The 17,464-nt window shown below is 38.0% G+C and overlaps 1 protein-coding gene across 1 annotated transcript; it reads left to right on the top strand.

Moving 5' to 3' along the window:
- Positions 1-5,005: 5,005 nt before the first annotated feature.
- polr3f (polymerase (RNA) III (DNA directed) polypeptide F) lies at positions 5,006-17,413 on the top strand. Its single transcript, XM_028458812.1, has 9 exons — positions 5,006-5,612; positions 6,267-6,384; positions 6,469-6,536; positions 7,369-7,436; positions 7,643-7,755; positions 8,699-8,842; positions 9,074-9,181; positions 10,569-10,760; positions 17,246-17,413. Exons 1-9 carry the CDS (start codon positions 5,551-5,553, stop codon positions 17,321-17,323), a joined length of 951 nt encoding a protein of 316 aa, XP_028314613.1. The 5' UTR covers positions 5,006-5,550; the 3' UTR covers positions 17,324-17,413.
- The last annotated feature ends 51 nt before the right edge of the window (positions 17,414-17,464 follow it).

Below are 17,464 nucleotides of genomic sequence, written 5' to 3'. Positions count from 1 at the left end.
CAAATATGACGGCTGAGTTTAGAAAAGTTAATTAATTATTAATGTAATCCTTTCATTTACTGATGACATCCTTTAGGAAAGATATAGATATTATATCTGATGGACTGATCTACACTCAGCTGATGAAACCTGTGTGCGTGGGCGGCTGAAGTCATTAAATAATTAATTCATGCTGGGGCTGACATTATCAGCAGGAACATGCACAATGTGCTCTCATCATATTGTGTGTGATAGAGCTCTACTTGAAACGTGTGTGCTGCAATAAAGTTTAACTGCAGAGCACTGTCTGTTTATCATTCAGTGGAATAATATAATAAATGCATTCACAGTGTCAGCAGCTTCCTGCCTGAGTTCTCTCATTCCTGCCTTTTCTGTAACAACAGGGTTGTCTTTGGTCTGGATTTCAATTATTTATCAGTTTAAAATTCAGCAACCTGGTCGGTACCAAGTTATGAAGTGGATCAGATCTGAGGAAAATGGTGTCACAGAATGATTTGGAGCTCATCATTCATGCTTTTGTGTCTTCACGTTAATAATATTGTAATAGTTTGTTTTCATGTCTGAACAAGAAGGAGCTGTCTCGACTGCAATTAGTGCAAAACTCTGCAGCATGAATTCTTACACATATTAGGACTCACGTATCCCTTATTCTAAAAGAACTTCACTGGCTGCCAGTGTCTTTTAGGATGCATTTTAAAATTTTGGTTGTAGCTTTCAGAGCCTTGAATGGTCAGGATCCTTCTTACATCAGTGATCTGATCCAACCTTACACCACTGCTTTGGCTCTGAGGTCTGTGGATCAGAATCTACTGATGGTTCCTCGCACTTGTTTTTGGACCAGAGGAGACCGATCCTTCCGGAACGTTGCTCCTAGATTATGGAACAATCTTCCTCTCTCTCTGCGTTCTACTGACTCTGTTGACACCTTCAAAAGCCAACCTAACACCTAATTATTTGTTCAAGCTTTTAATTAGCTACTCTTGGGCTGCTATGATTTCATGTTGTCTTGGCGTTTTATATTGTGTGTACTTTTTGATTTTAAGCTACGTTGTGAAGCACTTTGTGGCTTTTGTCTGTGAAAGGTGCTATATAAATTAATGTTACTTACTTACTTACTTACTACACTATGGATTTATCAGCTTGTTTTACTTTGAGTGTTCACTAATGATTTACCACCACAACATTAGAGCTGGATGCAGTGTTAGCGCATAAAGACTTAATGCATCATGATCATGCAACTTCAGGGTAAAAGTAGGCTGTCTAATAGTGTGATTAGAAAAGTCGTTGGTTGTTATTCTGGCCTATACTACGAAACTAGATAATAATATCCTGGATTTAGCTCTGTTAGCGGGCTTTACCTAACCAAACATTCTCAGTCAGACAAAAGCTGTCCTACGACTCTCGATTACAACTTGCTAAGTTAAATGAGTTGATTTCAGCCTGGCCCCAGTGACAGAGGTGGAGATTACAGCAATGCAAATGTATTTTTATAGCGCATTTCATACATAAGGCAACTCAATGTGCTTTACATGATCAAAAAGTGCAACAAAAAAACATTAAACAGCTTAAAATCAATAAGAACATTAAAATCAGCTGCAAAAAACATTTAGAATAATCAGTAAAAACATTTAAAATCATCAATAAACACATTACATCAATAACAACATGACCAAAACAGAGTCAGACCAACTCTTTTTAGGCTATTTTATCAATATCGTCATAATGAAGTCCTCAATAACTTTTAATATCCTCAGTCTGGTTAATCCAAACAAGTGTGAAACTGTTTTCATAAACCTTACATGGGTGTGTTGGATTTCAGGTACCTGCCTACCAGGGAGATGACAACTTCTGTCTGTCAGAGAGTAATGCCATTGATCACTATTGTAAGTATCTCACTCTTAAGCCCAAGATCATTGACCACCACTTTGGTGACGTGCAAGATGCAGCCTTTTATTCAGGATTTTTGTATTTGAATTACAGTAAACACTGTGACTAGCATATTATCAACAGCCATAGCTATCTCACTTTGAAAGTTATACAACACATCAACTTCAATTCTACTTTCATTATTTATTTAATGTCAACACCAAAAGTAAAGGCATGTGACCTATTTTATGTTTACTAATATGAGGACAGTATTTTATTAATGATGGACAAATGGATCATATCAGTTGTTATGCTCATCCACTCACGCGTCATTCAAGTTGCATTAATATATAAAAAGATAGAACTAACACTAAGGAAATTCTCAGCCAATAAGACTAAAACTAATACACGTTTTTGTCCATGAGACTAAAACTAATACACGTTTTTGTCCATGAGACTAAAACTAAGATGGCTCCTGAAAACAACACTTCCTGGTAGAGCCTTAGTTAATGTGCCTGAATCATTCTTTGATCCAATTGGTCAATTTAATGCAGCCACTAATGCTTAAAAATACAAGCAGTGGGATCGAGAGAGAAAGAGGTGGATGCAAAACTGAACTTTAATCAGCCTGGATGTAGCTTAATGTCCATTATTTACAATACATTTTGGATCAACAGAGAACGTTTCAAAGATCTAGATGCGTTGGCGACCACTGTTTTTTATTTTTATTTTGGTGCTGCAGGTTTAGATTAACAATTGCAAATCAAGCTGAAGCTTCAGGGTTTTTAAAAATCTTGTAACTACAAAGTCAAAGGTTTTTCTTATGATATTAAGATGTTTTGTATAGGTCATAGTTCCCCTGTCTTTGGGCAAGGCAGTTTCCTGTAATAGCACCCAGTCTTAATCTGACAGGGGGAGATAATCCAAGGCCATATTCATCCCAGTCACCTCTGAATCAGTGAGTTAAAGGCTGGTTCATGCTGTGGCCACACTGGTTACTGTAAAGTCACAACTTCTGGTATCATGCTTGCTGAGTTTGTTTTATCATTCATTTGAATTAGACCTACATGTCATAATGTTAAAGCTTCCATAGTCATCCTTTGCCATCCTTTCTACAGTGATTGTGTCCCTTGTGTGTAAATGCGTCTTTCTGGTTGGTTCTAGTGAGCAATGATGCCCTGCGTGGGGCCACTCCACTTCTGGAAATAATAGTCTCTTCTTGTCTTTTATAACTCTGCTTTAATTAGATATTAGGGGATTGCAGTGGGGGAAATGGGGTTACATAGGACAGGGATCTGCAACCTTTACTCTCAAAGAAGCCGTTTTGTCTCATCTCACCTGGATTAAAGTCCTGTACAATACAGTGTATTACATTTTATACGGTTACAATTATATAGAATAATGTTTGATTTAATTTAATTTGATTCATATTGATTGTGTAAATGGAAACTTAAAAACAGTTTAAAATAAAATAGAATAAATTGACATCAAGAAATAAAACAGTATCTTGCGACTTCAAATTCTCATGCATCTTAGTTTACATGAACTAAGAAGATTTTTTTTTTAAGTTAATGTATCTGAAAGGCTACAAAAAGTAACATGAATTTGATAACGCATGATCATGTGATCAACACATGCTAATTGATCATTTCTTACCACACATAAAACATGCATATTTAACCTGTACATTGTTAGTTAAATGAATCTGTTCCCACACAATTAAAATCTATATTTTCTTCCAGAATAGTGTTTTTGTTGGTTTAGTTATCTTACCAGGGATTTAAAACTTAAGGTTTGTCACAGGTGCAGGGAACGTTAATGGTCTGTAGATGTTGCAGGAGGTGAAGTATGAAGGTGCTGAGTCATTGCACAACGTGATTTATTTTAGGGTAACAAATTGTTATAGCTTTATTTTATTTGTCATTAATCATTAATAGCCTCTGTAAAAAAACAACAATTTCAATAGTTTTTTTTTTTTAAATATAGGGAACCAATTCAAAAGAGTCAAAGAGCCACATTAGGCTCCAGAGCCGCAGGTTGCAGACCCCTGACATAAGGTATTACTTTGTAAACACAAATATATATCACTCACCCAGCGATACATCAGAGCTACAGAAGGTCTGTGGGAAAAGTTGTTCTGTTGTTGTGGACGAGACCACCTATGCCAGGGATTGTAGAGTCTGAAACATCGTAGCTCACTGATAACTTATGAGACTGTGAAATATTCTTATTTTATGTCATTATTTTATTTTCTCTTTTGCTTTATTATGTATGTACGGTCATATAGGTATAACATTTGATATATGTAAAACATGTGTGTGAATAATGTCTCTGTGATGTGTATACATAGTTGACTGATAATGATACACAAAATAAATAAGTTGTTGTAAAGTGTGACGTGTGTCTTCGTTTGAAAATATTGTATACAATGAAAAACTGTTGTTTAAAATGTTGTTACATTGTTATATCTCCTAATAAACAAATTAACAATACAAAATAAATATTCCATCCCATCAATTTTCATACCCGCTTATTCCCGTTTAACAGGGTCGCGGGGGTCTGCCGGTGCCAATCTCCGGCTCTCATAGGGCGCTGGGCGGGGGTACACCCTGGACAGGGCGCCAGTCCATCACAGGGCAACACAGACACAGACAACCATTCACTCTCTCATTCACTCCTATGGGCAGCACGGGGAGAACATGCAAACTCCACACAGAAAGGACCCAAGTCCACCCCAGGGGTTGAACCCAGGACCTTCTTGCTGTGGGGCGGACGTGCTAACCACTAAGCCACCGTGCGCCCAAAATAAATATTCTGGCCCCCTAAATAACTAATGCATCCTTGCGTCCATTTATTTTTGTGTAATGATTTCAGTCTGAATTGATGTCCTCAGGATAATTCAAATTAAGTGAATTTAAATTAAGTTGATCAATAATCAATAAACCTGCTCAGATTCAGTAAACCATTGATCTTTGAGGGGAAATTGGGTGACATTAATGCTACTCTCATACATTTGTATATGACATATAAATAATTAAAAAGGAGAAGTCAGAATAATCCATGTCAGTACAATTTATATCTCCCTTTGAATAGAGCCCTTAATGGGAGGGGAGTTGTGACGTCACGAGTGACGTCACAACTGTAGCTGGAGGCAAAAACAGGAAACGCCACTGGCTAAAGACTGGAGGCGAGTAATGTTACAGCTTAGAATGTTGTGTGATAGGGTGCCAGAACAGGTGGAATAACGTTAGTGGACGTAAATTAAAGTTTTATAGGATTCCAGCGAACACTCGTGCTGAGAAAAAACGAAGACAATTGTGGTTTTGCCTCCAGACTAAGCCCCGCCCAACAAAATACGACACAATGTTTACAAACAAGCAAAGTGTCTATTGTGTCTGACTTTATTTTGAACATAGATTAATGTTTAATTATGTTTAGTATTTATTTTGTTTCCTCACAGGAGTTAAAAAGAAATATTTTCTGAAAAAATGGATTGACATTTCTGAAAAAAAAAACTCACCAGAAATTTGTCCGGAGTTTTTATTTCTCGTCCGGCGGTTTCCGGGTCGCTCATTGGAAGGACCCAGCTGAAGAAGCTAATGCTAACACTAACAGTAGCAGGACATAAAGTTAGTGTTATTGGTTCAAATTTAAGTTCAGGATTAAAGTTTTCGGAGAGTAAAGATGTCGGAGGTGAAGGTGAAGAAGGAGACAAACCTGATGGATCCTGCAGAGGTGGAAAACAGGTCAGATTTAAGCCTTTTCTGCTTCCAAACACAGAAACTAACACTTGGAAGAATCTTTTTTTAATTAACTCTTTTCATCCATCTATTTCTGTTTTTTTTTTTTATTTATTTATTGTTATTTCATTGTTTGTTTGTATATATTGTCTGTCTTAAAATATGGACTACGAATCATCTGGAATAAAGCCTATCTATCTATCTATCTATCTATCTATCTATCTATCTATCTATCTATCTAAAAATGCACGTTTTGTATCTTAAAGTAAAAGCATGTGTTATTTTAACCACATTTGTTTTTGTTACTTATCAATGTTAAAGGGTGAGAGTCAATACTGCGTTTTAAACCTAAAGGACTAAAGTAAAGCCTGAGGAAACACTAACAGAGCACAAGTTATGCTGTTACAGCAGATATCGGAGGCTTTTATTACTTTAGCATGAACAGGAAATTAGTTTTTGTGGCATAAATGATATAGAAACATCTATACTACTGCATTGTATTTACAGTGACATGGATTATGGATATTTAATATAGTCCTAGTTGTACAGATTTATGACAGTTGTATTTTTTTTTTTTTTTAATCTGTAATAGTTATTGTTTTTCAATATTTGGTTTTTGTAATGACTGTTTTTTTCTGTTTGTCACGAATGACGGTAAAGGATCAAAGACCTGTGTCAGCAGTTTCCTCAGGGGATCACAGACCAGGTGATCCAGAACGACCTCCCTCACCTGGACCCTCAGCAGAGAGCCATGGCCATCAACAAGCTGCTGTCATTGGTCAGTGTCCAGTGATGTCACCGTGTCACATGAAGCGTGAAGACGTGAGGAACTTATTCTCCCTGTGATGTGATGCTGTTTCAGGGTCAGCTGGACCTGCTGAGGAACAGCTCAGGTCTGCTTTACAGGCTGAAGGACGGTCAGAGCAGCAGGTGGGTGTGTCCGTGTGGGAGTGGGTGTGTCTGTGTGTCAGGGTTGGGCTCAATTATAATTGTAATCACGTAATTAATAATTAATTACATTTATGACATAATATAATTTAAAAAATAAATCTGTTTCTGTTATAATCATACATTAAATTTAATGAAACACAAACTTGTGGAACCATGTTACAGTTCTGTGTCTGATACAAACTGTCTGTAGTTGACAATTGCTAAAATAAGTTTCAGATCAACTTTTCCCACTACCTGTTTCTTCTCGTTAGGATCATTTTACCATTTAAGAAAATGTTTAATCTATGGGTATACTGATAAAAAAAAAAAAGGCTCACACGGCAAAAATATCCATCCATCTATTGACTGACGCTCTTGTTCCTGTTTTTCAGGGCCACAAGGAGCAAAAATATTAATACCAATATTTTCATTGATTAGGAAGCACAACAAGGTTAGATGATAGTAGATATTTTTAGTGTATTTTACAGCTGATTTAAGACATGAGTCAAAACTGATCCATTATACTAACAGATGCTAACAGAAAGCTAACACAAGAGGTATGTTAAAGTATCGAGAGTTATTTATTATTTCAGGTGCAGTAAATGTGATTAATTGTATATGAAGTTTAGTTATTAAGAATGTAATTGTAATAGACTTATTAAGGGGGAAAATAATCATTGTAATTTTATTTGTAATCGGAAAGAATGCTGGTCACCGTATTGATAATTGTGTTGTAATTGAACATGAATAATTGAAGACAGAATTGTAATTGAAAAATGTAATTGACCCCAACCCTGGTGTGTGTGTCTGTTACTGACTCCTTCTCTCCCAGTAAGATGAAGGGTTCAGACAATCAGGAGAAACTGGTGTATCAGGTTATCGAGGACGCAGGAAACAAAGGTAACATCTTCACCTGTAGAAGCTCTGAGAGCCATCTACTGTCAAGCTCACACTGTGTGTGTGTGTGTGTGTGTGTGTGTGTGTGCGTGTGCGTGTGCGTGTGCGTGTGCGTGTGCGTGCGCGTGCGCGTGCGCGTGCGCGTGCGCGTGCGTGTGCGTGTGTGTGTGTGTGTGTGTGTGTCTGTGTCTGTGTCTGTGTGTCTGCAGGCATCTGGAGCAGAGAAATCCGTTATAAGTCAAACCTTCCTCTAACGGAGATCAACAAGATCCTGAAGAACCTGGAGAGCAAAAAACTCATCAAGGCTGTGAAATCAGTGGCTGTGAGTTCAAACACACACACGCACACGCACACACACACACACACACACACACACACACACACACACACACACACACACACACACACACAGATACTTTGTGTGTGTCTACAGCAGGGGTTCTTAACCTTATCAGCCCGCGACCCCCAAAATAAAGGTTCCAGATACCGGGGACCCCCACTGTAGCTGAACGTGGTTAAATACAAACATGAACATTGAAGAACAGTCAAAATGATGGTCCATTGTTTTATGAATTTGTGATAACCACATTTATTTATTTATCTGAATAATATCCACTGTTATACAGGAAGTTTAGTATTATATGCACCATAGTATATAGTCATCTTAAAGATATAAGTCCCTGTTTTATTCAGAAATAACCACAGAAAGTTGCAAATTAGAGTGGGCAAAAACAGACAGAAAAGACAGAAAAAGTGGTAAAAAGGGTTCAAAGTGTCAATATTGGCTTAAAAGTGGCAGAAATGAGGTAATGTTAAAGTACGAATAATTAGTTTAAACAGGCGAATAATGGGCGTGAAAAATCTTGAATGTGGTTAAATTGGCCAAAAACCAGCATGAACTATGGTGAAAAGAGGTTAAAATTGACAATAAAAATGGTCAACATTTGCGACAATAGATGTGGAAAGGGTTTTTAAGTGTCGAAAATATCTTGAAAGTGGAAAAAATTTGCAGAAAATGCATTGAAATTTGATGGTGTAGTTGCAGAAAACGGTCAAAATAAGCAAAATTGCCTCAAATTGTTCAAAAAAACATTCTTCCTTTCTTGAAGACATCTGGTGACCCCCTCACAGTGTATCGCAACCTCAAATGGGATCCCGACCTCAAGGTTGAGAACCCCTTAGTATACAGGGTCTCATGCGTGCGTGTGTGTGTGTGTGTGTGTGTGTGTGTGTGTGTGTGTGTGTTTGTGTGTGTGTGTGTGTAGGCGTCTAAGAAGAAGGTGTACATGCTGTATAACGTACAGCCGGACCGCTCAGTGACGGGCGGAGCTTGGTACAACGACCAGGACTTTGAGTCTGAGTTTGTGGAAGTTCTGAACCAGCAGTGCTTCAAGTTTCTGCAGGGGAAGGTAGGGCTCCGCCTACTGCTCCACCCTCTACTACACCCTCTACTACACCCTCTGCTCCAGCCTCTGTGTGTGTGTGTGTGTGTGTGTGTGTGTGTGTGTGTGTGTGTGTGTGTGTGTGTGTGTGTGTGTGTGTGTGTGTGTGTGTGTGTGTGTGTGTGTGTGTGTGTGTGTGTGTGTGTGTGTGTGTGTGTGTGTGTGTGTGTGTGTGTGTGTGTGTGTGTGTGTGTGTAGGCGGAGGCAGCCAAGGACAGTAAACACAGTCCAATGGTTCAGAGAAATGGTTCGTTTGCTTCGTCACATGAAGTCTGGAAATACATCAGTGAGCTGGGTATCAGCAAGGTAACACAACTACTACACAACCCCACTAAGTCTGTGTACTATTTCATGGATCCGTTTGACTGTTACCATGGCGGCAGTCACAGTATCAGCAATAGATCAGGTGTGTCAAACTCATTTTAGTTTAGTTCAAATACAGGAGCACTTTATCTCAAGTGGGCTGCCGATTTTAGGCGGGAAAATGAGTAATTTAGTCATTATTGTGCTCTAGTTTGCACTTCCACGTATAAATAAATGATAAAATATGTTTGGCACTGATAATATCAAAGCATTAAGTGACAGATATCAGTCCCTGCAGGATCTTCACATTCAATTATTTTGATTTTGTGACATTTTTATGTTGTTTGAGGACATTTTGTGGAATATTTTAAAGAAAAGTGCAGGATTTTGGAAACATTTAGAGGTTTTTAATCATTTGAGTTAAAAAATAACTGCCATCAAGTGATATAAGCATGAGGAAAATATGAGCCCTGATAAAATTGTGAAGTTTCATTGAATTTATGTATTATTTTGGAGCTATCCACAACTGAATTAGTTGGTAATTTACAGAATGATTCATGGCTTCTCTGACTTTTTGCCTTGCTGCCACAGGCTGAATTGGATGCTCTGGGCCTTGAGTTTGACTCGTGTGCAAATAGAGGATTTAGATTTTCCATCACTTGAGTTTGATTATGTTAGATTTGATTTTTCAAATAAGCTTAAAAGTAAAGTTTTTTTGTACAACTCCATTATAACTTTGGCTTTTTAAAATTATTATTCATAAATACAGATATTAAAAAAAAGCCTTGTTTGTCAGAGTTAAAAATAATATTTAAGAATAATTAGTTTGTGAATTCTGATTTATTTTGGTTTTTATTTTATTTCCTGTTTGGTTTTTGATTGTAAATGTTGCGTGTGGTATTTTGATCAGTTTTTATATATTGTTAATGCAAATAATTCTTTTTTATGCATCCTAATCAATGATAAATATTGGTATTCATATTTTTGGTGTCACTAATTTTTTTTAAATGGTAAAATGATCATCAAGAGAACTGACACGTAAATATGAAACATATTTTATTAATTGTCAACTACAAATGTGTACGCCATAGAACTGTAACATGATTCTCCAGGTTTGTGTTTAATTAAATTGTAAATGACAATTTTTATACAATGTTAATGCTAATTACAAAGTCAATCATCTGAACTCAATTACGATTACAACAGCAACACATTTTTTTCAATTATAATTACACCATAATTGTAATTAAGTATCAATTACACAATTACAATTATAATTGACTCCAACCCTGACTGGCACACAGCAGTAACACTGCTCCCTGCAGGCAGAACGAAGCCGTCGTTATCTGCCATGACGCTCCTCTGAGGTAATGCACTGCGCCCCCTGCAGGTGGAGCTGTCCATGGAGGACATCGAGACCATCCTGAACACGCTGATCTTTGATGGGAAGGTGGAGATGACGGTGATCGCCGCTAAGGAAGGGACGGTGGGCAGCGTGGATGGACAGCTGAAGCTTTACCGAGGGGTCAACGCCGTCATCCAGCCCACGGGCCTCATCAGGACGCCATGTGGACTGTGCCCGGTAACAGCCACGCCCCCTCCTGCTTCATTACACACAACTAACCAATAACATGAATAGCTCCGGTTGCATGTAAATACTGGCAACCAGGATCAAACTGCTGCTCTGAGCAGGCTCTAAAACCGTAAAGTAGTCCCAGTTTTAAAAGTTAATAAAACAAATATGGTGCAAAATAATGCGTTTTGTTAGGCATAAATCTTCTAATAAGGACATTTCAAAGGTTTTAGGCCACATTTGTGCAAACAGTGGAGGATCCATTTCAGTATGCACGGTGGGCACACTCGTCATACTCAACTGTCCCATGATGCAATGCGAGCGGAACGTGAAATCATCCTGGGACCAGCTTCAAGCTAAAAATCAAACATTCCCTTTTCAAAACAAAAGCATCTCTTCTTGTCTTCCATTAGTTTGTAATGTTTTTGTAAATATGACTTTTGTTTTGAAGTTAAGCTGAAGTTTTGTCAGTAGCACAATGGCGGCTCTCTGAAAATCTCCGAAATGTCGGAATGAAATGTGTTTCCGCAAGTTTTATGGATCAACTGACCAGATGTTGATATTCTACTTGGTCACATTCTCACTTAAAATGCTTTCAGAACTTTCAAAAGTGGAGAATTAGATATTTAGCCTCATTGTGCTTCAGGTTTTTGCCGTTGTAGGTTCCAAATGCATCTTGAGAAACTTGGACGTATACTGCAGTGGGAACGCTCATCATCCTAATCATCCTTATAGTAGACAGTATATACTCATTGTGTTTATAGTGTAGACTAGTGTACGTTAGTGTGACATTTAGTACATAGCCATCATCAGCTTTCAAAGCCAGCGGCCACCGTTAGCCGCCAGGAGTCCCCTGGAGTGACGGGAATCACCATTTAGTCTGGTTACAGCCAAACTGACTCTTTTGAGCAAAGTAGCGGTGAACCAGTTTCACACACTGTGCCGTGTTTAATTCTCTCCTGCTGTTCTAGAAGGACTTTAAAAGAAAATAACCTAACTAAACCTCTACTTTTATAGATGATCTTTGATAAAGCTTCACTACAGGTACCATCTAAAATGGTAACAGTGGCCAATATCATTGGCCACTGGTGGTATCTCCACACACAAATAAATGTACACATTTCTGAACGCACGAGGCTCTTCTGCAGCTAGTGTACTGTATGTAGCAAAGGTCACGAGTAATCCTGCATTGAAGAGATTCTCACAGGAATTGTTTATTTTAGGATTTCTTTGTTTTGAAAAAAAAAAACAGATTCTCTATGTCAGTTATTCTCAACTGGTGGGTCGCGGACCTGTACTGGGTGGGTCGCGGACAGCTGGTCAAAAATAAATGAATAGGATTTGTCTTTTATTTTGAAAGCAACTTTTCTTTTGACAGGCATGCTGTGAAATGCATGTCGCACAGGAAAATATAGATTTATGTTTAAAAAAAGATAATATACGTGTGCTTTCAACAGCTATTTTTGAAAAGCTAAATTTGGTTGTTTGAATGAATTCTAAAAAAATGTGGGTCGCGATTTAATGAGTGTGGCAAAATGTGGGTCCCAGGGTGAGACCAGTTGAGAACCACTGCTCTATGTAGTATTCTCTGCACCATAAACCTTTAAAATGCGATGCAAATTATCCATATCGCTTTATGTTGTTGTGAATTCAAAGACGATCAGGCTTTTTTTTTTTGCAAATTCACCAGTTTATGCAAATTTCCAGCAACTTATGCTGCATTTTTTTTTTTAAAAAAAAAGCTTCCACAAAATCAAGCATCTTAGACTGCAACAATCACAGAAATTGGCTGCGAAATCCTAGAGGGACTGAGGAGTGGCTTGACACGAGGAATGCCACATTTGTATCCCACGTCTTGGTCTGTGTGGAGTAGCTCTTGATTTGCTGACTCCAGGCTCAGTCTACTCTATTAATGGTCCTAATTAAACTGGCCTGACCTGAAACCCATAGAGAATCTATGAGCTATTGTCTAGAGGAAGATGAGAGACACCAAAGCCAACAATGCAGATGACCTGAAGGCTTCCATTACATCTGAGCAGTGCCACAGTTTGATGACCTCCATGTTGCCCTGCATTGATGCAGTAACTCCTACAAAATTAGGTCCAACCGACTATTGAGTGCACAGAAATGAACAGAAGTCTGTCATTTTTGTTTAAATATACTTTTTCCATTGATCTTATGTAATGTTCTAGTTTTCATTAACTTGTAAGCCTTAATCATCAAAATTTCAAGAATCAAAGGCTTGAAATATTTCACTCCATGTGTCATAAGTCTATATCATATATGGGTTTCACTTTGTGACAAAAATATTGAACTTTTTCATGATATTCAATTTTTTTAGATGTACCTATAGAGCTAGTCAGATTAGACATTTGTGATTGGACCAAAGAGTCATTGGACTCTGCTGGGACACATATTCATTACTCTCTATAAGAGCTGATATTTTTCTATTCCTAATAAATCAATTAAATAAAATAACGTGGATGTTAAATAAATCTGATTATCATGGTAGATCCTTTTGTGTTGTTGTTCATTTGTGGTTTATGAAACATTTGTTAAAATGACATTGGGCTTAATGTTCTGTACTGTGGTATGGATTTGGTTTATAAGAGCTCTTTTTACTTTTCTGTAACAGTTTCCACTTCCTTTGTGTGATTCCAGTGAAATCAAACTGTGAAATCCTTTTTAGTTGGAGAGAGATACAGTAATTATATGGATTTCTATCTTTAAATTTGAACAACTTTGTCTGTTTAGGCTTTATCTCCTGTTTTTTCCCAGCCTGTAGATGATTCTTGGATAGTTTCATCCTGTAATAATGTATTGGTATCACATCATTACTAATTATAAGCTTTGCTAACAACTATTAATATTACCGGTAACAACTATTAATTAAATGCTAAAATAATGTATATTTACTTTTAGCACTCAACAAAAAACAAAAAATTAGAAATGTAAAGCAAACTGTAAGATCACCTGTTGGGATATAATATGTGTGTATATACAGTATTTTAGGGCTGGGACTTTAGCACGTTAATTGAGATTAATTCATTACAGATAGCGCGGAAACTTTATAATTTCATGAGTTCCTGGTATACCCATATTACTGATGCACAGACCACAACACAAGAAACGGGAGAACCTGAGAAGTCGTTGCTGTGCTACGTGGGCGTTAATTTCAGTTTTTAAAAAAACACCGGATGGAAAACAAAAGCCCAGTTGTGTGCAAATTGTGAAAGAAAGCGTTTCCTGATTACCGGCGCTTTGTAGCCTCTGGCATCCAGCCTTTCAGCGGAGCTCTTCCTCCTCAATGCTAACATGCAGCAGCTACCACCTCAATGCTAACATGTAGCAGCTACCACCTCAATGCTAACATGTAGCAGCTTCCAGCCTCAATGATAACATGTAGCAGCTTCCACCTCAATGCTAACATGCAGCAGCTACCACCTCAATGCTAACATGCAGCAGCTTCCAGCCTCAATGCTAACATGCAGCAGCTACCACCTCAGTGCTAACATGCAGCAGCTTCCAGCCTCAATGCTAACATGCAGCAGCTACCACCTCAGTGCTAACATGCAGCAGCTTCCAGCCTCAATGATAATATGCAGCAGCTTCCACCTCAAGGCTAAACATGTAGCAGCTACCACCTCAATGTTAAACATGTAGCAGCTACCACCTCAATGCTAAACATGTAACAGCTAGCACCTCAATGCTAACATGTAACAGCTACCATCTCAATGCTAACATGTAGCAGCTAGCACATAAATGTTAAACATGTAGCAGCTACCACCTCAATGCTAACATGTAGCAGCTACCACCTCAATGCTAACATGTAGCAGCTACCACCTCAATGCTAAACATGTAACAACTAGCACAGTGTCTCCAATCCACATTGGACAAGACAATAGGGTTCAGAGCCAAAATGAATAATTCCATGAGTGACAAATGAACAAAGTCAGTGGATAAATGATTGTAGTGGACAGTCGACCACTCTCAGTGGTAGAGGATGTGGGCGGGGCTAGAAGCGCCGCTACAGATGGCATCGTCTGAACCAACTTATCAACTGTTGTGTAGAAAGAATGCTCCACATATTTAAACTATTTTGCAATCTTCAGTTTCCATTTCTCTGGAATGTTCTGTACCAAGTGCTGTTTTTAATTTTAATACAAAAAATATGTTTTCGAAAATTTACAAAAAATCCAGAAAAGCATGAATGTAGCTTACCTAAATTTAAGTTTGTGCTTTGTGAACAATGCAATCATAATATTCTTTATTCATATTACACATTGTTAGCAGTCAGTGATGAAAATAATAAACACTGTTTTGTTGTTTTCATTGATCCAGTCATATACCGAAACCCATTTAAATTGAAAAACGTTGCTTCTCGTGTCAAATACTGTAATGCGATTCATTTAGATTGATTACGATTAATTCATCACAAAGTCTCTAATTAATTAGATATTCAATCATGTCCCACCTCTAATATATATGGTATATATATATACAGTTGTGTGCGAAAGTCAGGGCACCCCTTTAAAAACAGCATATTTTATATATTTAAAAAGTTATATTCATATTTACTGTCTCTCTGGTATATGGGAAAAAAAAAGACAATATTGTCAGGAAACATTAATGCATAGTTACATTTTATTTTATAAATTGAACAAAATTACAAAAATGAAAAACATAATTTTGGCATGTGCAAAAGTCGGGGCACCCTACAGCATCAGTACCTTCAGTACTTAGTAACACCCCCTCTGGCAGATATCACAGCTTGTAATCGCTTCTTATAGCCAACAACAAGTCTCTGGATTCTATTATTTGGGATTTTTCCCCATTCTTCCTTGCAAAAGGCTTCCAGTTCTGCAATATTCCTAGGACGTCTTGCATGCACAGCTCTTTTAAGATCTACCCACAGATTTTCGATAATGTTTAAGTCGGGAGACTGTGAAGGCCATTCCAAAACCTTCAGCTTGCGTTTCTTGAAGTAGTCCATGGTGGATTTGGAGGTATGTTTAGGATCATTATCCTGTTGTAGAAGCCATCCTCTTTTCAGCTTTAGCTTTTTTACAGATGCTGTGATATTTGCCTCCAGAATTTGCTGGTATTTAATTGAATCCATTCTTCCCTCCACCCGAGCAATGTTTCCTGTCCCACTGGCTGCAACACAACCCCAAAGCATGATGGATCCACCCCTATATTTAACAGTTGGCAAGGTGTTCTTTTCATGAAATGCTGCTCCTTTTTTTCTCCAAACATACCTTTGCTTATTGTGGCCAAAGAGTTCTATTTTAACTTCATCAGTCCACAGCACTTGTTTCCAAAAGTCATCAGGCTTCTGTAGATGTTCTGTTGCATATTTTTGACGTTGTATTTTATGATGAGGTCGTAGATAAGGTTTTTTTCTACAGACTCTTCCATGAAGGTCTTGTTTGTGCAAGTATCGGCGCACAGTGGAAGGGTGCACCACCACTCCTGAGTCTGCTAAATCTTCCTGGAGGTCTTTTGAAGTCAAATGTGGGTTTTGGGTTACCTTTCTGACCAGACTACGAGCTGTTCTCTCCGAGAGTTTCCTTGGTCTTCCAGATCTCTTCTTGACCTCCACAGTTCCCCTCACCTGCCATCTCTTAATTATGCCTCGCACTGTGGAAACTGCAAGCTGAAAACGCTTTGCTATCTTCTTGTAGCCCTCCCCGGCATTGTGGGAATCAATTACTTTCACTTTTTCTGTCTTACACAGCTTCTTAGAGTAACCCATGGTTGCTGAGTGTTTGTACAAGGTTTGTGGAGTCGCCGTATTTAAGAAACCCTCAAATTGGCACCAGCTGGCACTCCCTAATGACAATTGTTGACACATGCTTCAGGACCAATGAGCTGGTAGAGGTCTGAGCTTGTAAAAAGAATCTGACACTTTGAAACTCTCAGGGTGCCCCGACTTTTGCACATGCCAAAATTATGTTTTTCATTTTTGTAATTTTGTTCAATTTATAAAATAAAATGTAACTATGCATTAATGTTTCCTGACAATATTGTCTTTTTTTTCCCCATATACCAGAGAGACAGTAAATATGAATGACTTTTTAAATATATAAAATATGCTGTTTTTAAAGGGGTGCCCTGACTTTCGCACACAACTGTATATATATATATATATATATATATATTACATTGGCCTGGGGTTATATATCCATATTTCTGTTTTAGATTATATAGAAAATCCATGTGTTTGAGCTCTCTCAAATTAGGATTTGTTCTTTGGCTCCTCCTGTCTTAAAGGGGCCACGCTCTCTTACGCGTCAAAACCAAGCCCCATTGCAGATCTCACTCACATGTGCTGTCCCCTATTGAGACCTGCTGATACTTTGTAGCTATCAGTGACTGAGGCAGAGCCCTGAATAATAACTATCCACAAATGAATGATATGGTTCAGCTCTATCATATATAAACTGTGTATATATATATATATATATATGTGTGTGTGTGTGTGTGTGTTTCAGGTGTTTGACGACTGTCACGAAGGAGGAGAGATCTCTCCGTCCACCTGTGTTTACATGAGCGAGTGGCTGGACTTCTGATGACCTCACAGAGGTCCACCCTGGACAGTTTTCATCTTCCTCATCCTTTGTTTTTTGTTCTTTGTTGTTGACGTGATGAAAGTGTAAATAAATTTAAAAAAAATCAACAAAAGAAGAAGTGTGGTGTCACATCAGCACAGT

The sequence above is a fragment of the Gouania willdenowi genome, chromosome 10, assembly GCF_900634775.1.
Source record: "Gouania willdenowi chromosome 10, fGouWil2.1, whole genome shotgun sequence".
NCBI classification, from domain to species: Eukaryota; Metazoa; Chordata; class Actinopteri; order Blenniiformes; family Gobiesocidae; genus Gouania; species Gouania willdenowi.
Note: the sequence above shows the minus strand (reverse complement) of the source record. Positions and strands in the feature narration are given on the sequence as shown.